Source organism: Anabrus simplex, chromosome 5, assembly GCF_040414725.1.
Source record: "Anabrus simplex isolate iqAnaSimp1 chromosome 5, ASM4041472v1, whole genome shotgun sequence".
Taxonomy (NCBI): Eukaryota; Metazoa; Arthropoda; class Insecta; order Orthoptera; family Tettigoniidae; genus Anabrus; species Anabrus simplex.
The window spans coordinates 368,699,272-368,726,283 of record NC_090269.1 but is presented as its reverse complement, the minus strand read 5'-3'; the positions used below and the strand labels follow the sequence as shown (position 1 = coordinate 368,726,283).

The 27,012-nt window shown below is 39.0% G+C and overlaps 1 protein-coding gene across 1 annotated transcript in view; it reads left to right on the top strand.

The window, feature by feature from the left end:
• Positions 1-456: 456 nt before the first annotated feature.
• The window catches only part of LOC136874927 (centromere protein I), a 331,694-nt gene continuing 305,138 nt past the window's right edge, over positions 457-27,012 (top strand). The window contains exon 1 of the mRNA XM_067148637.2: positions 457-580. Within this exon, the coding sequence (XP_067004738.2) occupies positions 526-580 (55 nt within the window). The 5' untranslated portion in view covers positions 457-525. The remainder of the gene's footprint in view (positions 581-27,012) is intronic.

Below are 27,012 nucleotides of genomic sequence, written 5' to 3'. Positions count from 1 at the left end.
TGACACACGCTACTATTTAACTATGTCAACTCACTGAAAACGCATAAATAACACAAAAAAACTTCACATACAAATCACGTGCTCTTATGACAGAGTCAGTAGTTCTCAGGTCCATCCGCTAGAGAGAGCTCTAATAGTTGTCTCTCGATATCTCGCTGAGTGTCGCGTACTGTATTTGGTATGGCATTGCAGGAAGAAAACAATATCTGGAAAGTGCTGCCAACAGTAATGTTCCACATTCAGATATATTGCATTGCATTTGATAGGATAGTCAGAAGTTGATTACTTAGGTAGAAATCAATATCGAAGTTTATTTGTGAGATACGCTTCTAAAGAAGACTTGTTGGAATAGTAATATTCGTTTATTGGCCGACAGTGACGTTTCGTACGTTGGTAGAACGTCAAATTTAAACTGCCAATCCTATGTCAGATTTAAGGTGTTGACTTGGGCGGCAAAAATCTTTGAGTATGATAAGCGGGTTATATGTTATGTCCTGTTAGTACCTTAGGTAGCGAGTTGAAATCATGGATCCAATTCGTGACAAAGAAAGTGCTATCCGTTTCCTTCGGCGGTGTGCAGGTATGTTTTATGTTGGTGAGATGTCTTCGTGTGTTTGTATTTTAGATTGATTCCATATTCTTTACCAGAAGTACGTTTTAGTGTCTGGAAACTTATTTAACTCCTTTCATAACATACACGGTAGATTGCTTAGTAACCCGGTTTCTATGGTAACAAATAGGCCACGTGGGATTGATGACCACAGGTCTTTGGTCCACGGTACGGATCAAAAACTGACCCCGTGAAAAAACATTTGCACACCGTTCATTGTACAGAGTGGCTGCATTGGAAATCGTAACTCAGTAACTTTTATTTCTGTCTTTGTCTTATCTCAGTTCTTTTTGTCTTAGGTTCCATCCTTGACTTTAGCTCTCTCTCCGTTCCTCTTAACCTTCATCGGCTAACGTCATTTTTTTAACACATCGGCTATCGTTGCGGCTGTTAGCCGCACTTTCATCTTCCTGTCAGTGCTATTGTTTAACTTGAATGCATAATAGACATCCGGTTTCTTAAATAAATATTAATAAGTACTGTATGAAGTAATAAACGTTATAATTTTTCAGAATGATTTTCTCCATTATGGCACATTTCAGAAGGTTAAGCATTATCACATCTCTTATTCTTCTAAGACATGAGTTTTCAGTTGGTTTTAGTTCACGTCATACCGGGCGAGTTGGCCGTGCGGTTAGGAGCGCGCAGCTGTGAGCTCGCTTCCGGGAGATAGTGGGTTCGAATCCCACTGTTGGTAGCCCTGAAGATGGTTTTCCGTGGTTTCCCATTTTCACACCAGGCAAATGGTGGGGCTGTGCCTTAATTAAGGCCATGGCTGCTTCCTTTTCACTCCTAGCCTTTTCCTATCCCATCGTCACCATGGGACCTATCTGTGTCGGTGCGACGTAAAACAATTGATTGCACACCAGGCAAATGCTGGGGCTGTACCTTAATTAAGGGTACGGCCGCTTCCTTCCCATTCCTAGGCCTTTCCTGTCCCATCGTCGTCATAAGACCTATCTGTGTAGGTGCGACGTAAAGCAAAGTAGCAAAAAAAAATAATATATATATATAGTTCACATCAGTAAGCGGTCTTTTCTTTGTTTGCACAGTATCAGGATGTTTATCATATAAATATAAAAAAACAAAAGAAATCGTGAACATTCAAAATGTCTATTAGGCAAAACGTACCTGTCTGAACTACAAAAAACATACCTCACATATTACAAACAACCACAATAAATTAACATAACTGTCGAAGGGACATAACACCACAAGCTCTACTCAACCTCGCACATTTTCCTTTCGACTTTTAATACAAGAAGCTACATCCACATCTACCAGCTAATTATAAAAAGTACTTGTCCTCGCTCCTAAGTGCTTCAAGAAGTTTGTCGTCTTTACTTTTCATATAAAATTAACAACTTCAACTTTGAATTTAAATTTAACTACCACTAAGAGTTACTTTTATCCTAAATATAAAGCTATTATAAGCTCCTTATGCCATCTCCAGAATAAGGAACCATACTTACCAGATTTTCAACGCAGCATTTACGTATTCTTTTTGAACTTTTAACTAACTACTTGTTACAGACATTTAAAAAACAAGACATTCGTAAAGATCTACAATAAGGATTGATTACGAGACTTTGTCATAATAGTACTTACAACTACTATATTCTACTTGTTAGTCATTTTATACACATTTGTACCTAAAACAGTATCCTCTTATTTATAATTTAGACCTTTGTTAAAAACTACGTATAAGAACAATCAGGATCCTGAACTTTCTTTCTTTCTTTCAGGTATGAGGTTTTTAGGCTGATGATGCCCTCATTATGGGTGAAACATGTCCCTATATCTAATATGTTAAGAACTATTTCTTAAATTTAAATAAAAAACTCTTATGTATTGAACAGGTGGAATTTATAATCTAGTATTATTATTTGACTTTAAGTAGATTTCAGTATGGATCATAACATGAGATTTGTAACATGTAAGGCAAGTGCTTTCAGCAAATAATTGAGTTTAGAATTTTTGAGGAGGTCTAAGGCCGTTACGATGAAGAGTCATGTGCTCAGATATGAAAATGGAAACCTACAACCTGTTTTCCAATCAGTGACCGGTTCGGGGATGGAATGAATGAAGCTCCCATCTTGCGGCGAGGATAGGATTTGTGCCAGCTGCCGAAGCCTGGCGCACTCCTCTGGGGCAGTGATTAAGGACTGACAGATTAAATGATATTGGAGAGTGTTGCTGGAATGAAAGATTACAGGGAAAACTGGAGTACCCAGAGAAAAACCTGTCCCGTCTCTGCTTTGTCCAGCACAAATTTCACATGGAGTGACCGGAATTTGAACCACGGAACTCAGCAGTAAGAGGCCAACGCGCTGCTGCCTGAGCCACAGAGGCTTACTGTGTGTTCAGATATATGCAGTATGAATAAATAAATACATAAATAAATAAGAAGAATTATGTAATAGAGCAGTATAATGTCTTTAAAAGTAGGAGTGATCAAAGTAAGAAGATAAAGTTGGAATTGAAGAGGACAAATTGGGACAAATATTCGTTTACAGGAAGAGAAATTACGGATTGGAATGATTTTTTCCTAGGGAAATGTTCAATGAATTTCCAGCTTCTTTGAAATAATTTTTAAAAAGACTTGGTAGACAATTGATGGAAAATCTGCCACCTGGGTGACAGGTCTGAGTGCAGATCAGCCGGGCTGAGTGTCTCAGATGGTCGAGGCGCTGGCTCTCTGACCCCAACTTGGCAGGTTCGATCCTGGTTCAGTCTGGTGGTGTATGAAGATGCTGAAATACGTCAGCCTCGTATCTGTACATTTACTGGCACGTAAATGAACTCAATGCGGGACTGAATTCCGGCACCTCGGCGTCTCCAGAAACCATTAAATAAGAGCAAATAACATTATTTATTATTGAATGCAGATCAGTGTTAATTGATTGAATACTTAAAGTGTCTGATTGGCTGATCATTCCTTCTGGCATATCCATTGCTCGTGGATCACTCATGGCAAGTATCACATGGCATGAAAAATCCACAGCCTGTTTCTACTCACTTGACCCCCATCTAGCGGCGAGGATAGGAATTGTGCCAGCTCCCGAAGCCTATCGAACTCCTCTGGGGCAATGATGAATGACTAACTGATGAAATTAAATGATATTGGAGAGCGTTGCTGGAATGAAATATGACACAGAAAGCCAGAGTACCCGGAGAAAACCCTGTCCTGCCTCTGCTTTGTCCAGCACAAATCTCATATGGAGTGACTGGGATTTGAACCATGGAACTTAGTGGTGAGAAACCGGCGCACTGTCGCCCGAGCCATGGTGGCTTCTGTAACCTGGCATATGCTTCCAAAAGGACCTTGTCCATAATCAACACATTGAGTTATTGAAGGTCCCTTGTACTGTACTACTACCTAATATGCATGCACCATCATTTGTAACTTAGTGTTGGTGTACCTTTCATTGATGTACCTTAGCTGTTTAATAACATTCGTGTTTACCAATATTTTTTTCGTGGGCAATTGTGGAATATCACAGTATTTTTTCTCCTTAATTCATTCCTTGTACTGTTAAGAATATATTATATAGCATTTGAGAACCCTTACAAGTAAATTGATAATGATCGGCATCTTTACCCGAACCATAATTTTTTGTGAACCATAATTTTGTGTAAACCAGTCTCACTGGGCTAAATACTTCGAAATACGTAAAGAAATGTAATTTTTGTTATTAAATAGAAAAGCGCATAATGTGCATGTTAGGCCTACATAATATTACAATTTTTAAACTGCCATTCAGTGCAAAGTTTCTGTATTGAAATAGTCCTTTATTACATACTAGAGAATGGTATCTGTCACATGGTCCTCTGCCGGGCTGAGTGGCTCAGACGGTTGAGGTGCTGACCTTCTGACCCCAACTTGGCAGGTTCGATCCTGACTCAGTCTGGTGGTATCTGAAGGTGCTCAAATGCGTCAGCCTCGTGTTGGTAGATTTACTAGCATGTAAAAGGACTCGGGGACAAAATTTTGACAGCTTGGTGTTTCCAAAAACTGTAAAAGTAGTTAGTGGGACGTAAAGCCAATAACATTATTACATTGAACCCTACACTATTCACATATGCAGTCTGAGGTCAGATCGTGGAATTTCTTATTTGTATACACTTTGAAGTGAAATCCATGCACCACAAAATGATTAATCGTGTGTCTTGTTTTATCGTTTGTACTTTTCCATTCATTTGATGTCATAGCCTCTGTGGCGTATAAGTCTGTAGGCATGTTCCTCTTCATTTTATATAGTGTCTGCAATACTGTAGAACCTTGCTTTGTTGTGTATATGACAATGTCATTTCATATCTTATTTCCTCAATGAAGAAAGGCTCCCTTGCTGTCTTGTAAATCAATCTTGCCTGGGAATCTTTTGAGGCACTTAAAGGACTCTCTTTAAGCTGACGTCTTCTACTTGTTCCATTTTTACCAGGTCTCTCTTGGTTATATATTCCCAAGTGAGTTTTAGTCTATAGGTTACAGTTGGAACTATCTTGAGTCTGAAAAGCTTAATTGCAGTCTTTAAAGATAAAAGATTCAGGCGAGAGAAGTAATTTACTGCTATAATTGCTGCTGTGGCCCTCTCTCGCATGTGAACTGCAAAACATTCCCTGTGGGTCTGGAATGTTATGCTCAGGTATTTGAACTGATTCACTAATTCCAGCTTCCTTTTCCTTCAAGTATGAAATATCTTCTCTGGATGGTCTTCCCCTTCTCCTGAACATCATGGTCACAGTTTTTTTTTGTCATTGTTCACTAGATCATTCTTCTCTGACTATTCTACAAGTTTATTAAAGGATTTCTGAGGTCTTTCTCGGCTTGTCGAAACCACAGTCATATCATCTGCATATAAGTACGGTGTTACTTCCTCAGTTCTCGTAGCTGTTGCCTCATTGTAGGTTGCAATGTTGAATAATAGAGGGCTCACTGTTTCCCCCTGCAGTACACCTACTGTTTGTAGCAAAGGCCTGGAGGACATGATGTTATCGTCTATGACTAAATAGTTTTCTGATAGGATGTTTCCGAGTAGTCGGGTGATATGTAGGGTCCGTATTTCCTGTAGTTTTACTAGTGAAAAAATGAAATGGTGTATGGCTTTTAGTGCCGGGAGTGTCTGAGGACATGTTCGGCTCTCCAGGTGCAGGTCTTTTGATTTGACTCCCGTAGGTGACTTGCTTATTGTGATGAGGATAAATGATGATGATGATGAAGAAGACACATTCACCCATTCCCTGTGCCAGCGAAATTAACCAATGATGGTTAAAATTCCCGACCCTGCTGGGAATCGAACATGGGACACCTGTGACCAAAGGCCAGCATGCTAACTATTTAGTCATGGAGCCAGACGGTTTTACTAGTAATGAAGTAAACTCGTGTCCTCAACCTGAGGTTGTGCAGCTCTTTTCAGGCACACCCCCGTTGGAGGTGAGCTGCATGTACCATTTTAACCACATACCAGCCCTCCTGCCATTCTTAAATTCCTGGCAGTACCGGGAATTGAACCCGGGCCCCCGGGGACGGCAGCTAATAACACTAACCGTTACGCTACAGAGGCGGACACTAGTAATTTATTCCTGTTTATGTAATCAAATGCTTTAAAGTAGTCTAAATATACCATACAGCTTTCCTCATGGATGCCTCAACATTCCTATTTATGTAATCAAATGCTTTAAAGAAATCTATAAATATACCATACAGCTTTCCTCATGGGTGCCTCAACATTTCCCTTATCTCGTTCTGTATAAATCTCACCACTTGTAGTGTAGATCTTCCTACCAAATTGTTCCTCCAGAATTTCTGGATCTGTAATTAGCCATATTCGCTTCACAAGGAGTTTCATCTAGACTTTGTCACACATATTCTAGGGCTATACCTCAGTAAGAAGTTGGGTCACTGGAGTCACCTTAGTGTGGCTTCTCTCTATATGGTATGATACCTTGAATAAGACATTGATTTAGCAGGCACATTATCACTTCTTTGAGTAGGGGCCAACTAGCTTTAAGATCATTAAGGATCTCATCAGTTCCATTGGCTTTCCTTTCCTTGCTTTGAACTATTACTGTTCCTACTTCCTCCATAGTGAATGGTTCAAGTTTAATGGGAGCTAGTTCGAGAATTAACTCTGGCCTAGTGTCCTTAGACTGTAATACCAATGAAAAATGTCTTTCCCATGTATCCATACCGATATCTCTAGGGAACACATCTTTATACCAAGATTTGAGAGAACTTGAATGATAGCCTTAATAATTAGGCTTTATTTCTACTTAACCCAGGAGTGGCCATGCCGCGGAGAAAATCTCCACACTTTTAAAAAATTTTGTTTGTACAAGAATGTGACTTTGACCAACTCGCACATGCGCATGTCTTATTGTTCTTAGGGAATTTGGAAACCAGTTGTCAAGGTTTTTATATTTCTATCTCTAACTCTGTTGCTGTGGCGATAGTTACTATTGGGTATTGTCTTCGATGCAGAGGTATTGTATTGTATTGAATAAATGGAGTAATAAATATACTCCTTTTATAAACTAAGTGAGATTGCTTTTTTCAATACGGAACAAAAATGAGAGTGATGGTTTGTAATACCGAGGTATTCTCCGTACGTGACTCTTGCCTGTCTGGCCAGGTATATCGTGCTACGGTAATTGAGTAGGCCGTACAGCCAGCGTCTCAACACCGAGTGTTGGGCGGCGGGAAATAACCCAGCCAACTGAGCGGACCAACGGCTTCGAGCGGAGGAGTCCTCTTAGTAGGGCGATGAACCCTGGTATGATGGTATGATGATAAACGGGGTTAAAAGTCAGGTTGTGAGTTTCACAAATAGGAAAAGTCCTCTCAGTTTTAATTACTGCATTGATGGGGTGAAAGTTCCTTTTGGGGATCATTGTGAGTATCTAGGTGTTAATATAAGGAAAGATCTTCATTGGGGTAATCACATAAATGGGATTGTAAATAAAGGGTACAGATCTCTGCACATGGTTATGAGGGTGTTCAGGGGTTGTAGTAAGGATGTAAAGGAGAGGGCATATAAGTCTCTGGTAAGACCCCAACTAGAGTATGGTTCCAGTGTATGGGACCCTCACCAGGATTACCTGATTCAAGAACTGGAAAAAATCCAAAGAAAAGCAGCTCGATTTGTTCTGGGTGATTTCCGACAAAAGAGTAGCGTTACAAAAATGTTGCAAAGTTTGGGTTGGGAAGAATTGAGAGAAAGAAGAAGAGCTGCTCGACTAAGTGGTATGTTACATGTAATAAATATCATTTTGGTCCGTATTGATGATATTTGATTGAAATAATAACATTAAGTTATTTATTAGACCACCTAATCAATACAAAATCGTCTTGGATGATTTACATAAATTTGTTAGCTAATAGTGGTACATGTTTCGCCTTCCCTGAAGGCATCATCAGCCATAGTCTTAACCTTAAATTAAAAATAAGCGTCTAAATAACATGTAGTAATGAAATGAATATTAAAATCTTGAAGAGATTTGAAGTAAAATAACATTAAAAATAACAATGATGGTTTGAAAATACAATGTGATGAGATACAATAGTGGAAGTATTAACAAAATTAACATTAGAAGGCTGCTAAAATAAGTACAATGGATAAAACAACAGATTGTTATACAACAAGTAGTAAGATTGCATAAAAGTAAAGTTGATAGTCTGGCGGTTATAATTAGACGATGGCGAATTTTTTTATATAATCAAAGTAAAGAAGAGAGAATAAAAGTCAAAGTTGGTCGAGAGATCCGAAGTTAATCATGATCTTGAAGATAATGGTAAGTGCATACGATTCTACTTCAATATTTTTCAAATATCTTTTCACACAATTAACTCTACGTTTCTTGCTTCCATTTACAGATTCCACTTTTATATGCTTTTTCAACTGGAATATCTACAAACTCACAATTTACAACATTTGAACATCACTTCAAATTTTGAGATGGTCCATAGTGATCCTATTTGAAACTGTTCTTCAACTTCTATTCACCAACTTCATATCCTCAACGTGTTCTACAACTTCACCATATGCATCTGACTTTCGTCTTTTATCTTCAAGATCATGATTAACTTCGGATCTCTCGACCAACTTTGACTTTTATTCTCTCTTCTTTACTTTGATTATATAAAAATTTTCGCCATCGTCTAATTATAACCGCCAGACTATCAACTTTACTTTTATGCAATCTTACTACTTGTTGTATAACAATCTGTTGTTTTATCCATTGTACTTATTTTAGCAGCCTTCTAATGTTAATTTTGTTAATACTTCCACTATTGTATCTCATCACATTGTATTTTCAAACCATCATTGTTATTTTTAATGTTATTTTACTTCAAATCTCTTCAAGATTTTAATATTCATTTCATTACTACATGTTATTTAGACGCTTATTTTTAATTTAAGGTTAAGACTATGGCTGATGATGCCTTCAGGGAAGGCGAAACATGTACCACTATTAGCTAACAAATTTATGTAAATCATCCAAGACGATTTTGTATTGATTAGGTGGTCTAATAAATAACTTAATGTTATTATTTCAATTAAGTGGTATGTTCCGAGCTGTCAGCGGAGAGTTGGCGTGGAATGACATTAGTAGACGAATAAGTTTGAATGGCGTTTATAAAAGTAGGAAAGATCACAATATGAAGATAAAGTTGGAATTCAAGAGGACAAACTGGGGCAAATATTAATTTATAGGAAGGGGAGTTAGGGATTGGAATAACTTGCTAAGGGAGACGTTCAATAAATTTCCAATTTCTTTGAAATCATTTAGGAAAAGGCTAGGAAAGCAACAGACAGGGAATCTGCCACCTGGGCGACTGCCCTAAATGCAGATCAGTATTGATTGATTGATTGATTGATTGATAGACAGTGGAGGAAATGCTTCTGGAATTCATAACTGCAAGTGTCTGACGCATAGTGGGCGGCTTGTGGGCAGCGTCTGTTCTCCAGGTTAAGGACGGCTGTTAACCTGATGTGCAGAAGGCAACGGGAATCCACTGCACAAGAAAAATTCCAAGATTAGCAGTCATGGATAGAAGCTTGAGCGAAACTGTAAATACTGATCATGGGCTTCGGAACCCAAGATCCGGCAGGAGAGGGGATGGCTGCAAGGCCTCTCAGGTCGTCATCCAACGAAATCCTTGCAGGAAAGTGTGTAATAAATTCAATGTAGGGACTTGGAATGTGAAAATGTTGCTAGGAATAGGAAAACTAGAAGAAATCAAAATTGCAATGCAAGAAACAGCACTTGATATTTTAGGAATATGTGAAACAAGGTGGTCAGGAAACGGGGACTTCTGTTCAGATGAATTTGGAATAATTTACAGTGGAAGTGAAAAGTTGGGAATGAATGGAGTGGCTATTATCTTGTGAAGAAAATGGTCCAGTCACGTGATAACACATATCATGTGACAGATTGATAATGATCAAAGTGAAAGCCATTCCAGTTGATCTAGTGATCATTCAGGCATTCAGGTATACTGCCCAACTTCAAACAGTTCCGATGAAGAGGTAGAGATAGTCTACGAGCAAATTGAAAGCTTGTTGGAACTCACAGGAAATAAAGATAATGTGGTCATAATGGGCGATTTCAATGCCTCTGTTGGTTCACATAGCAACTTGAAATATGCTGGTACATTCGGACTAGGGAACATGAACGAAAGAAGATAATGCAGATATCAAAACCAGGTTAAATCCAGCCACAGCTATCCAGGACCTGATGTGGTCAGCGACCACAATCTTGTAATAGCCAAGTGTGACATTAAGCCAAAGAAGATATGAAATTGACCCAGCACAAATGGAATACACAAAGTTTAAAGAACACTGGCATACAAAATGAAAACTAATCAGTTAACAGAGACTTTTCATGACAGTACAGAATGGGAGGAAATAAGGAATGGTATAACTGAAGCTGCTGAGGAAGTGCTGGGAAGAAGACAGTCACAGCCGAGGAAGCCATGGATGACTGATAAAATCATAAACCTTATTCGTGAAAGGAATAAGGAGAGGGGAGTAGGGAATAAGGAACGGTACAAAGAAATTAGAAATCAGATCACAACAAAGTGTCACAAAGCAAAGGAGTACTGGATGAAGGAGACAAGCGAGATTATAGAAAAGGACATGATCAGAGGACAGGTGGAAAAGGCATATTTCAGTATCAGAACCCTACAACACAAACCAAAAACCACAAGCTCCATAGTCAGAGATAAAATGGGAAACCCCTTGTTCAGCACCGAAGAAATCCGTGAACATTGGAAAGAATACATTGAAGACCTGTACCAAGGAAACGATGTAAATAATACAACCAGCTGCATTGAAAAAGAACATGAGGTAGACGAATGCAGAAAGGGTCCCTCAATCACATCTTCAGAGTTTAATGCAGCACTACACAGTCTCCAGGAAAAGAAAGCACCCGGTCCAGATAACATTCCAGCAGAACTTCTGAAACACTTGGGTGACGATATGAAACGTTACCTTTTTCAGCTGGTGTCAGATTGTTATGAGAATGGCATAGTTCCACCTGACTTTAGTAAAACCAGAACTGTTGCAATACCAAAAAAGAGGAATGCCATGGACTGTTCAGATTATCGAACTGTCACTATCCTGTCACATGCTTCAAAAATACTGCTCAACATCATGAAGTATAGAATTAAAGGGAAGTTAGAACACTATATCGATAATGACCAATTTGGATTTCGATCAGGGAGGGGTACTAGGGAAGCAATTCTGGCATTACGTTTAATTCTGGAGAGAAGAATTGAGAAGAATAGGAAAGTATACCTGACCTTTGTCGACTTAGAGAAAGCTTTTGATCGAGTAGACTGGGAAAAACTGTTCCTTACCATGAAAAAAGCAGGAATTGATTGGAAGGATAGACGCCTCATACTAAATTTATACAGAATGCGGAACACTGATTTAGAAATCAGTGGGACAGAGAAAAATGCCAAAATAAGAAGAGGAGTTAAACAAGGATGTCCACTGTCTCCTTATCTCTTCAATATGTTCATCAAAGAAGCCATCGAAGTCATGAAGGAGAAAACAACGGGGATCAAAATTAATGGCAAACAAGTACACTCTAAGATTTGCTGATGATATTGCCGTACTAGCAAAAACATGTAAAAGTATGCAGAGAATGATCAACATATTAGCAGAAACTTTAGGCAAATGTAACCTCAAAATTAATGCAAGGAAAACAAAAACCACGACAATATGTAAAGACAAGAAAACACCTGTAACACACTTAAAAATTGGCCCTGATAAAATAGAACAAGTGAAACAGTTTTGCTACCTAGGGATCCTGATCACGAGTGGTAATCGGAGCATATCAGAAGTCACGAAGAGGATGGCCATGGCGAAGAGTGCATTCCAAGATAAAAATCATCTGCTGGCCAACAAACATATAGATATTCAAACTCGGAAGGCCTTTGCAAAAACCTTTGTATGGAGCGTGCTTCTGTATGGTTGTGAAAGCTGGACATTAGGAATGCAAGAAAATAAAAATCAAGAGGCGGTTGAAATTTGGATCTGGAGAAGAATGCAGAGGATAAGTTGGACTGAAATGAAGAGCAATATCAGAGTCCTTAGAGAGATAAGAGAAGAACGGAATCTGATAACTGAAACTGAAAATCTGAAAATAAAATGTATTGGTCACATTCTGCGGCATGAGGAGTTCCTTTGTAATATCAGTGAAGGAAGAATGGCTGGACATTAGGAATGCAAGAAAAGAAAAAACTAGAGGCAGTTGAAATTTGGATCTGGAGAAGAATGCAGAGGATAAGTTGGACTGAAATGAAGAGCAATACCAAAGTCCTTAGAGAGATAAGAGAAGAACGGAATCTGGTAACTGAAACTGAAAAACTGAAAATAAAATTTATTGGTCACATTCTGCGGCATGAGGAACCTGCTTCTGAGGATGAAGTGCAAGACCTACACTGAGTTGAAAAGGCTGGCTCAAGATAGACAACTGTGGCTGCAGCAACAAGGCTTAGCCTTTAGAATATGATGATGATGATGACTCTTGCTGACACAAAACATAGTTTTGTTTCTGTGTGAGTGTGACTGCAAAAAATGTATATAGGACTGTGACTGTGTTAGATTCAGTGTATGATGTGATTTACTCATTGTGCTTTTTCATTTACTAGCATAATGGATATCGCCGAGGAGGAAAGGATTAATAAACTATTTATGAGTGTGGAAAAAGAAGTCGATCGGAATGAATCACTTACGGGCTCAGATTTTGATTCATCGGCTTCATTTTGATGGAAGTGAAGATGAACTTGATGAAGATACTGAACTGATTGTAGATTAAAATGAAGAATGCATAGCAGAAGAAGATAAAGTTGAAGAGAGTGCTGATGAGGTGGATAGTGAATCAGTAGACTCGGAGTATGGAGAGAATATTCCACCACATAAGACTGAAGCTACTGCACAATACACTGACAAAGACGGCAAAACTGTTTGGAATATTCATTGTGCTAAAAAACGTGATCGTACTAGGAGATGAAATATTGTAATTTATTTACCGGGCCCTAAAGGGTCCCTATCGGAGTAAACATCTATATCATCTGATGGCCAGGCAGACATCAACTTTCGGAAATGAGACAAAGTCTCTCATAGTGCATTGGCAGTGCTGGTGGTTCCAAGTAGCCTACGCAGGGGCCTCCATGGTATGCACTAGCCATGGGTCTTGGTAGGTGTGCTATTTACCAACTGATGAGCCCAACTTAGAACACTGGGGCGAAATGCTGGCAACCAGGAATGAGTTAGCTGGAAAATTTATAATGTCCAATAACGGACCAGCTATATTGGTATTATAAATTTACTCATTCAGGACGAATATCTCATGTTCCTTATGGGAATCAACATCTATATCAAGTTCACTTATGTCAGGAATATAGTTTGCTGCAGCCCAACTGCAGGCGTACTTTGTTACTAATGTTCACTGAGCACATTTTGCACAAAATTCTGAACCATAGCGAAATTTTATATCATCCGTTCGCAAAACGTGACGCCTTGAAATTATGTAGCAACGTCCTTTTACCATATAACTATGTTAATGTGTCGTGCCTTGTGACCAGGTGTAACGAAGAGGGGAATCAATGCATAAAACTAGGTAACAGTGCAGTAATTAATGTCTTAAACACCAAACTGGATGGCTTATATACTCTGCTCTCGCCGTAAGATCAGCATGTTTCCAACAGTGTAGCGTAGCGGATGTGGTTAGGCGTTTGCTTAGCAATCAACGGAATGTGCCAGCGGTGGTTCGAATCCTGCATCTTTCAAATATTTTTGCATCTGTATGATGCTTGAATACGTAAACACAGGCCCACGTTTGCCACATTCAAACAGTAGAATGACGCTGTTATTCGTCTTGTGCCCTGCGCATACTCCGCTGATTAGGGCCTGAATGGATTGTAATCTCTACTGTCATTTGGCATGTTTTCCACAGAGGAATACATTGACATTGTCCTCATTTATGGGGAAGCAAGACAAAACGCGTGCAAGGTACTACGTCTGTACCAGGAACGGTGTTCCGACAGGTGACACCCAGCTGCTACGGCATTCCGCCGTGTTGAAAGCCGCCTAAGGACAACAGGCATGATTTCCAACCAGCCATCAGTTCGTGATAGGCCCGTTACATCGGATGAAACAGAAGAGGCCGTTCTGGAGGCAGCTCGTAATAATCCACACATCAGTACGAGGGTGTTTGCACGACAGGTTAACACCAGCCGTCCGTCTGGCGAATACTGCATGAACACAAATTTCACCCATACCATCTTGACCTACACCAAGAGCTCCATGAGCAGGATTTCGAAGCTTGAATGGAGTTCTGTTGGTTGCTGTTAGGCAGGGTGCACAATGATGCAGCATTCGTATCGCATATCTTGTTCTCAGACGAAACATGCTTCCACAATAATGGGAACGTCAATCGCCACAACATGCACTATTGGAGTCCGGACAATCCTCACTGGGTGCTATTTGCGAGCCTCTCCCATTCTGTCTTACTGAGATACGTTCTGTTGTTAATGACGTCCTCCAGTGTCCTCCCCTGTTCTGCAATGTCCATCTTTACGATGTCCATCCAGTGGGTTCCATCATCCGTTTTCTTGCCACATGTCTCTCCAAGTTAACATATGCTGTCCTTGTTGGCTCCATCCTTATTACATGTGCAAACCGCCTCGAATCTGGGCATACTGACCCAATCTAACAATGATGTCTCAATCCCAGCTTCCTTCCTAACCACATCATTCCTCAACTTGTCCTGTTTGGTTTTTTTGAATTGTGGACCTATGGAACTTCATCTCAGTTGCCTGGAACCTTGATGAATCTTTCTTGGTAAGGGTGCAAGTTTCAATACGATAGGTTGGTATGAGGTACTGATTGAACACCAGCAGCTTTGATTTTGTTTATACTTTGGGATCCCAGAGGAGTGTTCGTACTTGCTGGTAAAAGTGAGAGCTCTTCTGCACTCTATTTGCCACCTCCTTTGTGGCTAATGTATCTCAAGATATTACACCACCGAGGTATGTGAAGTTTTCCACCCTTTCTAGTGGATGGCTTACTGGCATGATGTTCGCTGGTCGTTCCTCTGTTTATTACCATCACTACTGTTTTGGGTTCACTTATCTTGAGAAAGACCTCCTGAAACTTGACCTTCCATTCATTGAGTCTCGACTGTACTTGTCCCTCAGTTTCTCCCCAGATCATAACATCATCAGTGAAAGCCATTGCATTTAGTTCACCAGATGTTTTCTTGATGTTCTTCATTCTGTCACCCATGATGGTGATAAACAACAATGGGGACAGTGCACTGCCTTGCTGGACTCTACTTTTGGTTTGGAACCAGGTTGAATGTCCATCACCTACATGCACACAGCTGGTACAGTTCTCATCCAGCATCTGAACTTTCCTCACCAGTCCCTCTGGCACATTCCTATTTCTGTTTCTGTCCATGTAATGGGAGGTTCCTCTGTGTAGGTTTCAACAGCTGGGTCTTTTGTTCTCTGATCTGCTTCTGTCCTGTTCGATAGGTGATCAAAATGATTTCTCCGAACTCTCTGATGTCCTTTTCTTTCCTGGCCAGGTTTCCGTTAGAATCCTCAATGGTTGATGGTTGCAACTTATTTCCTTTTGCTTTTGATCACTCTGAACGATAGTGTCATATTGCCTCTGCTGTCTTCCCCCATTTTTTTTGGAGTAAATTTTTCCCAGCACGTTATCTTCTCTTTTACTGCTCTTTTTAACTCTTTTCTTGAGAAGCTCTATAAATTGATAATGATTGGCATCTTTATCTGAACTATAGTTTCTTGTAAACCAGTCGCACGTAGTTCTTAGTCCACCAACCGAGCTGGCTGTGCGGTTAGCGACGCGCAGCTATAAGCTTGCATTCGGGAGAGAGTGAGTTTGAACCCAACTGTCGACAGCCCTGAAGATGGTTTTCTGTGGTTTCCCATTTTCACACCAGGCAAATGCTGGGTCTGTACCTTAATTAAGGGTATGGCTGCTCCCTTGCCACTCCTAGCTCTTTCCTATTCCATCGTCACCATAAAACCTATCTTGTGTCGGTGCGACGTAAAGTAAATTAATTTGGTTCATAGTCCCATTCCATACTGGTGCTTGCATGCCATATTTTGGGTGCTTTATCATGATCACAGCACCCAAAACAGTATTAAGAGGAAACACTAAAATACTGCAGTGATGAGAAGTCACACATGCCCTCTGATTGGCAAAGCAGTATCACAATATGAAGTCATAAGCCAGTAACACTTATTCTGTTTCTTTAAAGTTAATAAAAAACGGTCTAGAAAGCCAAGAATAGCTGCCGATAGGATTTGTCGTGTTGACCCTACGTCACATCGTAATGTGCAATCCTTCAGGCTGAGTTTGGTAGGCCAAGGCGCTTCACGAGCTGTTGCACCATGGGGTTAAAAAAAAAAGTAAATACAAACTGAAAAATATGTAAGCAACTATTTCCTTTAATTAACTGTCTGGCTCCATGGCTAATTGTTTAGCATGCCTGCTTTTGGTCGTGGGTTTGATTCCTAGCCGGTTTGGAAATTTTAACCTTTATTAGTTAATTCATCTGGCTTGGGGACTAGAGTACATGCCTTCTTCAACGTTAGATGTCATCCTGAGTAGGACCCCATCCTCACAGACTTATAGGTCACCCAAGTAAATCAGTTAGAAAGGCAGGCACCAGGCATCCCCAGAGGCCAATACATTATTATTTACCTGATTAACTGTTGGTACCACCAGACATGCCAACTTCCCCGATTGAAGCAGGAGACTCCCTATTTTTGGTCCTTCCTCCTTCTCTCCTGATTGCAGAGACTTATCTCCCGATTTTGAGAGCAGATTTAGAATTCCTGTATTTTTTTAAAAACCCAAGTTTTTCCTCATTCTTTAAGTAGCTGGAGAGAACTGATGTTCAGTGGGTACTGGCAAGGCAGGTGCAATCTGCTGGTGGTGTTCTTAAATATGACAGAATCTCTAATGTAGTGCTTTTTATTTTATCATTTCCACATAGCAATGTCGATTGTGGTACTATTTTGAGCATATTTACAATGACAAAAACTCAATTTAGATCGAAGCTTCTTCCCGAAAAATAATTCTGGAAAAAATGTTAACTTTGAAACCCGTTCAACAAGGACAGTGCATTGAGCATAAATCTTGTTCAGAAATTTACGAAGAGGTATAAGGCAGTTATAATGAAGAATTGTGTGTTCTAAAGCTCAGATACATGCAGAATTTCAGTATTTATAAAAGAATACAAAATACAAAAATAAATCAGAGAAGAAATGTAATTGAGTAGTATAATGTGTTAAAATATTATTCAAAATCACATCAAAAATGATGAGCCGCAAAATGTCAGGATGGATATGCTGCAAGATAAATTCTGATTTTTGGCAGGAAGCTGCATTGCAAGAACTTCGAGTTTAGCTGAAATGCTTGTATTGTGAAATAAACCTTGGCACATCATTGATTGATTGACCAATTATAGGAGGATGCATCAAAAAAGCTTGTGGTTTTATGTCACTTGATATCATGATCATAGCCATGGAACCTCCAGTTTTGCATGGAATTGAAACCACAAGGATGTGACTTTTCATTTTAAAAATACCACATATGCATTGGCCGATATTTGAGCCGTGGCTGTCATTGTGAGAATAACGTTAACTTACCATTTTACTGTCTCACGCCATAGGAGGATGCTTTCTTGTTCTTAGGCGTACCTGTGCAAGATGCTACCTTGTCCATTTAAGTGATAAAGTCACTGTAAAAGCATGATACCAAGTGAGCTGACTGTGGTTCAGGTTGTGTAGCCGCAAGCTTGTGTTAAGATTGTGGTGTGCTTCATCCTCACAGTTGGCAGCTCTGAAGATGGTTTTCTATAGTTTCCCATTTTCACACTTGTAAATACTGGAGTCACAGTTGCTACCTCCCCAGTTTTAGCCATTTTCTATCCTAGCAACGCTGAAAACTGTCAGTCTTAGTGCAACTTTAAAATTGGAAAGAAAAAAATTGACATCAATCACTTAAAACAATCTTGTTTTAAGTACTTTTAAAACTAAATATATGTTTTTCCACAAACCATCTTATGCAACAACCTCTTTAAACACAATAAAGACTCAAATTGTGGAAAGAGTCACTTCATTTACAACTTAGGTGTTATTCTGAACACAACTGTATGCTGGAAAGAACATATATCTCGTATAGAAACATTTATTTCTTGCTTATTCATTCACATCTACTTTACATGAATGTAATTTGGGGTTTGTGTGATAGAGAAGAAATAAGTAAACTTGAAATATTTCAAAAAAAGGGCCATAAGATTAATTTATGAATACGTTTTGAAACGCTCCATTGAGATGTACAGGGATGTGAACATCTTATCTGTCAGAAAACATGACATACTCTGAAGCACTACTCATTTACAAATCTAAAAATAGTATGATCTCCTTAAACATAGAAATTAGGTACAGGAAAGATATTCACGACTATCAAACTAGGTCAATAGATCAGATATACACTGACCATGTGTCTTCTTCAAGATATGGAATAAAAAATACAACATATTCTGCTGCAGCATCATATAACAAATTGCCAGCTGAGTTAAGGAGTATTGAAACATTTTCACTGTTTAAGAAGTCTCTGTTTTTAGATATTTTTTTCAAAGTGTAGAGAATTATATTAATTATTATTGCCACAGTTAAATATAATTGTTAATTCTCTCCAATGTGTTGCCAATATGTTATAACTAGCAAGATACCCGTGCTTCGCTATGGCATTATACTGAAATTTATAATTGAATGCTTAACATTTTATATACAATCTGCCAAAATTCGCGATCTGACGGCAAAGTTCCTCCAATTTTTCAATCTTTCTTTCCAGCAATCGATTTCATACTTCCCGGGCTAGCTCCAGGTATTACGCCCGGTCAGTTGGGTCCCTAAATCTTAGCCACCTTTTGCTATAAGCATTTTAGTTTGGACAAATCCTTGAGGAGATCCGGCGTAGTGTCGTCTTGGGTGCCATGGCGGTACTGAACCCGCAGCCTTACTGCATTCGTAGTTATTACCCGGTCAGGACCCGTTCCCAGTGCAGTCCACACATTTTGACGATGGTCTAGAAAATTATTATTATTAGGGTGGGTGATATTAGTTGAATTTAGGTTATTATTATTATTATTATTATTATTATTATTATTATTATTATTAATGTTTTGAACCTTGCAGCAAGATGCAAGACCGCTACTCGGCAGTAAATTACATCTGCTGCCATAGTCATTGCTGACAATGTGACCAGCACCATTGTCACGCATAGGCAAGTGCGCGGGATTTCTGGCGATACGAATTATATACTTCCGTGTATTATTGACATTATAGAGGTGAAGCAATTGCACGGTCAATATCATTCCTATCATTTATTTCAAATGTGTTAAAATTTTTACTTATGTGCACGGAGAATCTACTGTAATCTAACTTAAAGTTCTCCAAATGAAAAGATGGCTCTTGAAAATGAACTCAGGAAATATTTAAAATTATTGGTTTATGATCAGAATCAAGTACATTATGAACAGTGAAATCAATTGGTCTCATCTCCTTTTCCACCCCACCACCATTAAGAGTTGATTTCCCCACCCCCCCCACCCCCAAAAGAAAGGTGTGTTTATTTATCCTTAAAGGAGATTCCAAATACCAGTGTTCATGTCTGTTAACTTCAGTTTTGAGATATGGTACCCCATAAAAAGAATTCACTTTTTTTTAACTTCCTTTCACACTCCCCACCACCATTGTGAATTTTCTAGAAAAAAATACTTGTTTCTTTATTAGTAAAGGATCTTCTAAATACCAGTTATCACGACTGTAACATCTTCAGTTTTTGAGATATGTGTTCTCATAAAAGGAATTCAACTCCTTTTCACCCCGCCTCCCCAAGATGACTTTCCCCCAAAAATGCATTTTTCTTTGTTTTTAAAGGAAGATCCAAATACCAATTTTCACGTCTGTAACAACTTCAGTTTTTAATAGATATAAGTATTCTCATATAATTAATTCAATTAATTTTTCAAATCCTTCTTCCCTCCCCCCCCCCCCCCCTCCTTCATTGGATTTTCTGAAATAAAAGGAATACATGTTTCTTTACTTTTAAAGCAGATTTCAAATACCAATTTTCATGTCTGCAACATCTTTCGTTTTTGAGATAATAGTTTCTTCATATAAATAATTCAAATAATTTTTCAGTTCTACCCCCACCCCCGCTTTAAGTGGATTTATGAAAACAAAAAAAATATGTATTTCTTTATTTTTAAAGGAGATTCCAAATACCAAATTTCACGTCTGTAACATTTTCAGTTTTTGAGATATCAGTATCCTAATAAAAAGTATTCAACCCCATTTTAGTCAGTGGTTTTTCCAAAAACAAAAAATACATGTTTCTTTATTTAATAGAGATAAAAAAATACCATTTTTCACTTCTGCAACGTGTTAAGTTTTTGAGATATACTGTAGACATGCTCATTTTAAAATTTCACCTCCTTTTTAGTTCCCCATAAGTGGAATTTCCGAAAACAAATCACCTATGTTTCTTTACTTTTACAGGAGATTCCAAATACCAATTTTTACGTCTGTAACATTTTACGTTTCTGAGATATACTGTAGATATAGTCTTTCAAAAAATTCACCCCAATTGTCACTCCTGTTTAACCCCCATTAATTTGATTTTCGGAAAACCAAAAAATACGTGTTCCTTTATTTTTAAAGGAGATTCCAAATACCAATTTTCAGGTCTGTAATATCTTCAACTTCTGAGATATAAGTATCATCATTAAAGGCATTCAACCCATTTTTCACCCTTTTTCATCCCCCTAATGGGATTTTCTGAAAAAAATACGTGTTTCTTTATTTTTAAATGAGATTCTAAATACCAATTTTTACATCTGTAAACTTTTAAAATTTTGAGATATAGATACACTCGTTTAAAAAATTCACCCCCCTTTTCACCCCCTTAGTGATGGAACATCCAAAAATGCTCTCTTAGCAAGCACCTACATTTTAATATAAATGTGTCCTCAAAATTTCATTTCGTTATGTCCGGTAGTTTTGGCTTGGCGATGATGAATCAGTCAGTCACTATATGTTCTTTTATATATATATAGATTGTTAAGCATTTTTACCATTAATTGTAAAGCTAAAACTGTAAAGGGCAGTCCCTCCCTTGAATTAATAGCTCATTGGGACAATACTCAGAAAGAATGAATGAATAAATACGTAAATAAATAAGTAAATTTAAAGATATTCTGTTTTCTCACATTTTGTCTGAAAGTAGTGTTACTTCAGATTTTGCGTAACCGGGAAGTGTAATAAAAACAAATTGTCACTATGGAACCACAACAAAATTTATCAACTGGAAGTGTTCTACTGGATTTCTTTTACATTCCAGTAAATTTTCTGACATGAGGCATGCATACTTGAGCACCCTCAAATTCTACAAGAGAGAGCTGGGATTAAACCTGCCACTTTAGGCTTGGAAGGCCAGTGTTGTGCCATCTGCATCAATCAGCCTGGCAGGATAAAACTGGTCTAGCTTCTTGAGGTTTTCCTAACTTACCCAAATATAGGCACTAAAATGTGCTTTGACCAGTGTTATTTCATCAGGTCATAGAAGCTAGTTGCTTAAATTCATCGGAACAGTTTACCAAGAGAAAAGGTAATAAGTAAGAATAAATACTCATACTCTTGGTTGGTTAAGCCTACTAGTTCTTGCTGTTTTGTTTTTAAAAATGGGAGAAAATTGTAATTATTCACTTGTATGAATACAATCTACGTTTCTGTATTTCTATATCACGTTTATCAGACAGCTCTTTCCACACAATGTTTAAAATAACAGACATATAAAATACTACTGAAAATATGTTAACTCCTTGTCATGACTGCTAGGAGAGTTGTTGGTGATAAGCTCTTATGCTCCAAAATTAAAAAAAAAAAGACATGTAAGCACATTACTTGCTGGAGACTGGGCACCATTTGCAAGTTTTAAGTTTTTTAGAGCGCTAGGGGAGGTAAACATACCACTTGTTCGGATCCATGAGGTGAAGGTTTAAAGGACCTCCACCCGTGGATGGGAGTATAGAATACACGCATGGTATACCCTGCCTGTCATAAGAGAGACTAATAGCGGCGATCTCCCTGTGGGTGGGTCTGTCATGAGAGAGACTAATAGCGGTGATCTCCCTGTGGGTGGGGACAGTAGCATACATCCATGGTATATCCTGCCTGTTGTAGGAGGCAACGTTGGCAAGACTGTGGACTGCGTAGTTGGATTTGTGAATTAGATACTTTTTGGGAGGGAGGGTGTGAATGCATCGAAAGATAATCCTTGTCTGTTGTACAAGGAGACTAAAAGTGGCATGTGGCCATTGGCCCCGTCATGAGGGTTTGACTGATTCAAAATTTAATGTGCATGCTGCTTGGGGAAGGGTCCGGATGGTATCCACAGCCTATTGGGTTGGGGCTTCATGTACCTTTCAGTAGTATCTGCTTGAGAACACACGTCCCCGCACAGCCAAATCCTGACCAGAAACCCCTTTGTATGCTTTATGGGGTACGTGCCTAAATGGCATAGTTTAACATTGGACCATGGGCAATACCTTCTGAGCTAGGTGGGTAATGCCTTGGCTGTGTGGTGGCTAAAGAGTCTGCTCACAATGGGAATAGGTGGCATTTGGAGAGGATACTTTCGGACATGACTACGAAAAGACCAAAACCTTTCTAGGGTGGTTTGCCACCCAAGTTGTTAACATTTGATTCCTTCATGGGGATGACCCCCCTGGAAACAAGTGCAGCATGCAGAGATGGATTCCAATTTCCCTAGGTTCCTGGTCATTACCTGAACTGATGATCACAATTGTGGGTTTGGGGTTCTCCTCCTAATGAATACCTGTAAAGTGTTAATTATATGTCTGTACGTTTTAAAGTATATTATGAGTAGAGGACTAGTTTCGGTCCTCTGTTGGGGTCATCTTCAGCTGCTAAATGTATCATGAACATAAAATATATCAAGATAGCAATAAATTAATAATAACACACTTTAATGTTCTCATCACATATCTGAGTTCGTTCAAGATTCACTTTCACACCTCCATATACTAGTTGCAGTGGTTTACATAGAGCATCATTGATTCAAAATTCATGTGCACAGATCTGTGTCTAAATGTTAATAATCCCAATAGCACTTGTCACCATTTGGTGAAAAAACTGTACAGGATCTGCTTATCAGTCAGATATTCATAAATTGGTCAAATGTTTGAGCAGAGTCTGTGATAAAACTTGGATTCAAATAACATATGACCTGAACTGATGGGTGTGCCTTCTAGCTGGTTAAAGTGATTTGTTTTCAGCACACACATCTATAACCGTGACTGGCTTGATTATACACACACAAAAAAGAAGAAGAAGAATAAAGAGTGAAATTTTAAACACAGTAAAAGAAAACTTAAGGTTAAAAAGAAAATACTGCAGCACAAAACTTAAACAGGTTAGGAAACATGACAACTACTGAATGTATATCGAATACGGCTTGGAACACTTTGAGGTAATGAACGTAGCCTTTTGCGAAGAAGGTAAACGTAGAGGGTAATTGCCGTTGGATTAAACTCCTTTATTTTTTAAAAAAGGAAACAGGTCAAAAACTCAAAATAGAAAGATCTTTACAAACGCAAATTAAAGTGTTATACCACACCTGGAGACATGCGCTGTGCGCTAAAAGAAATTTAATCATGGATTTTGAATACATAGAAAAACTATTCAATGATACATGTCGATTAAAATGAGGGCTAATCTCCAACTACACCAAAGTAGAAATAAAACCAAATGCAGAGATACAGGAAACTTGCATCACTATCTAAAACACTTCAGGTAATGTGCATAGATTTTCCATACTTATTTAAGGCGACACAGAAATACGAGGAGGCAAACCCAAAGGTTACCAAGTTAAGAAAAAGGATATTGCCTCCAAAACAAAGGTATACGATCTTAGCTGAAATTTAGCAGTGAATGTGAAACTCGAGGATAAACTCCTGCGTAAGAAATGATCACATTTAAATGTTAAAAAACCGAAATAAATTTAGAAACAGTGACTTACCCTGAGACCGTGTTTCCCACGAGGGGACCAAAGGAGGAGTACGTCCGCTCACAAAAATGGTCAGATGATCAAAGACACAGATCCTACCTCGCTCCCACAGAAGGAGCAGGGTAAGATCGAGAAACAGGAAATGGTGTAACCACCAAAAAGAACCAATCAGGATACGGAATTCACCTTTGACTTTCACGTTCACCAGTTACATTAACTCTTATTTTCTCCAGTCAAAAGTCTCTTTGTTCTTGCTGACACAGTGATAATAAATGTTTGAGAAAAATCTTCATTTACGCAACAGGAAGCACACTTCCGGAACTGCGCGTGTAGGTACAAGTAGTTTTACAAATTTTGACAGCAAAAAAACATAAATATTAACATTCACAGATAAATGATAATTTGATACAACACATAAATAAGAGTTTCTAAAACAGAATTTAAAGTGATCTGGATAGATCCAGGTTTACGAGATCGAAACAACTCTTCCAAGTCCAAAGGTCCAAACAGAACAAAATCTTATACAGCAAAAATTAATTTTTAAAACAATAAAATAAGAAATTTCAATCAATTCCCACTGCTGTCTTTATACTGTCACAACATCAAAGGTGTTTGTGGTGAACTTGGTTGATCTTAATAAGATAAATGGTAGTTTCTTACCCAAGACTCGTACTGGAACTCAGACCGATCAGTTGCTCAAGTGCGACCACTTTGGTGAAATCGCTATCAGAGTGGAAGAGTGCCAAATCTGAGAATCTGGTCCTTGGAGTAATCTTCTTGAACACTGATGATGATGATGATGAGCTGATGGAAGAAATTAAGAACTGTGACATAAGACAGGTCAAGCACATCAAGACAGTCAACACCGAAGATGTTGCTACTGGTGCTTTCATTGTCTTCTTCAAGTTGTCAGTGTTAGCAGAGAATGTCAAGCTAACAATCTGACGTGAAAGCAGGAACCATATATTCCACCTGCCATGCGGTGCTATAATTGCCGTTGTTCAGATACATGGTATCGTTCGAACCAGTTTATGGGTGGTACATGTGAAAAAGAACCTCATGGCACAGAGCAATGCACAACTCCAAACAGATGCACTAACTCCCCTGGTCTTCATTCTCCTTGAGATAGACACTGTCCTGTATATGTCAGCATTATACCACAGAGTCTGTCAAGTTCGTTGTTTCTTTCAGCTACACCTGCCAAGTTTGCTGCGTCCAAAGTGACAGTTGTTCCAGTGAGCTATGCCTCTTAAGCCTAAAAGCCCGAAGGTGAAGTCTACCCCACCTTCGACCACAAGAAATATTGTGGTGGTGAAAGCAACTAAGCTGGCACCGCTGGGGAGGAGGTCCAAGTTTCCATCCTGTAAAAGGTTGGTGAAAGCCGTCCCTAAGCCGGTGGAGGCAGCATTGTTGACCAGGCCTGGGAATGTCTCTCCCAGCCCATCTAAACTAGAACAGAAAGAAGGAAAAGAAAGGGAGCGCTTCCTAAGTGCTCCTTCACTCCTCTGAAGGAGAAACCATGCCCTTCATCCATAGGGTATGTGTCAGTGCCAGCTGGAGCTCCAAAGCCAGTGTGCTCCTTTCATAGGAGCCCCCACCAGAAAAAAGCATCTTGGGGGCTTTCCAGGACCCTCTATCCCCTGCAACCTTGTTGGGTGATGTGGTGATGGAGGTTGAGGTTTTACCTACATCCTGAAATTGAGACCAAAACAGTGTTAAGGTGAAAGCAACAGTCAAAACTTTGGTGCTGTTACAGTGGAACTGTAACGGTTATGACAGGCTTCTTAATGAGCTGTGCCAGCTAGTCAGTTTGTGGCAAATGGTACTGCATTCAAGAAGCAAGTAAGACCAGATCATCCAACTGTCTTGAGAAATTTTAGACTATTTCAGAAAAGAAATTTAAAATAATGGGATAATACCAAGTGACTTCTGGTGGTGTTGGTATCTTCACTTGTTCTGACACCTACATCAGACTTGTTTACATTAAGAAATGAGCTGGAGGCAATAGTGATAGGAGTTTTGTTGCCTTTCATGACTAGTTTTGTAACATGTATATTTCCCTCCCAACTGGATTCTCATTATCAATAATGCAATTGAACTTCTTGATCTGCTCCCATCGCCTTTCTTCCTATTGGAGACTTTAATGCTCATTATCCATTGTGGGACTCTCAAATGCCACAGCCCAGAGGAATGGTACTGGAGAAGCTGATAAGAGAGCGGGATTTATGCATTTTGAATACAGGGGAACCAATTAATTCTAGCGTAACACATGGAACTTTTTCCTGCATTGACGTTAGTCTGTTAGCCATGCCCTCATTCCCATGTTTCGGTGGGATGTACATAATGACTTTTGTGAGGCAGTGACTATCTTCCTATTGGTTTTATGTTGTTGAAGCAGAAATCCATTGAGACTGCTTGATGAAATCTGAAACATGCTAACTGGCCAAAATTCACATAACTAGCCATCTTTAACAACTTGGAGAGCCGGAGCATAGACTATGATGTGAAATTTATCACTCAAGTTATGCTTGCTACTGTTGAAGAGTCCATTCTTTCTCTGGAACTCCTAGACATAAGCTTGTTCCTTAGTGGAATGACGAGATAACAGCAGCTATAAAAGAGCGATCTTGTGCTCATAAATGCCATTGAAGGCAGCCCATTGTGGCCAATTTGGTAATATTTCAGAAACTCCAAACTAAGGCATGAGTTCTCATTCGGCAGAGTAAGAAGGCTTCATGAAAAAGGTATGTGCCG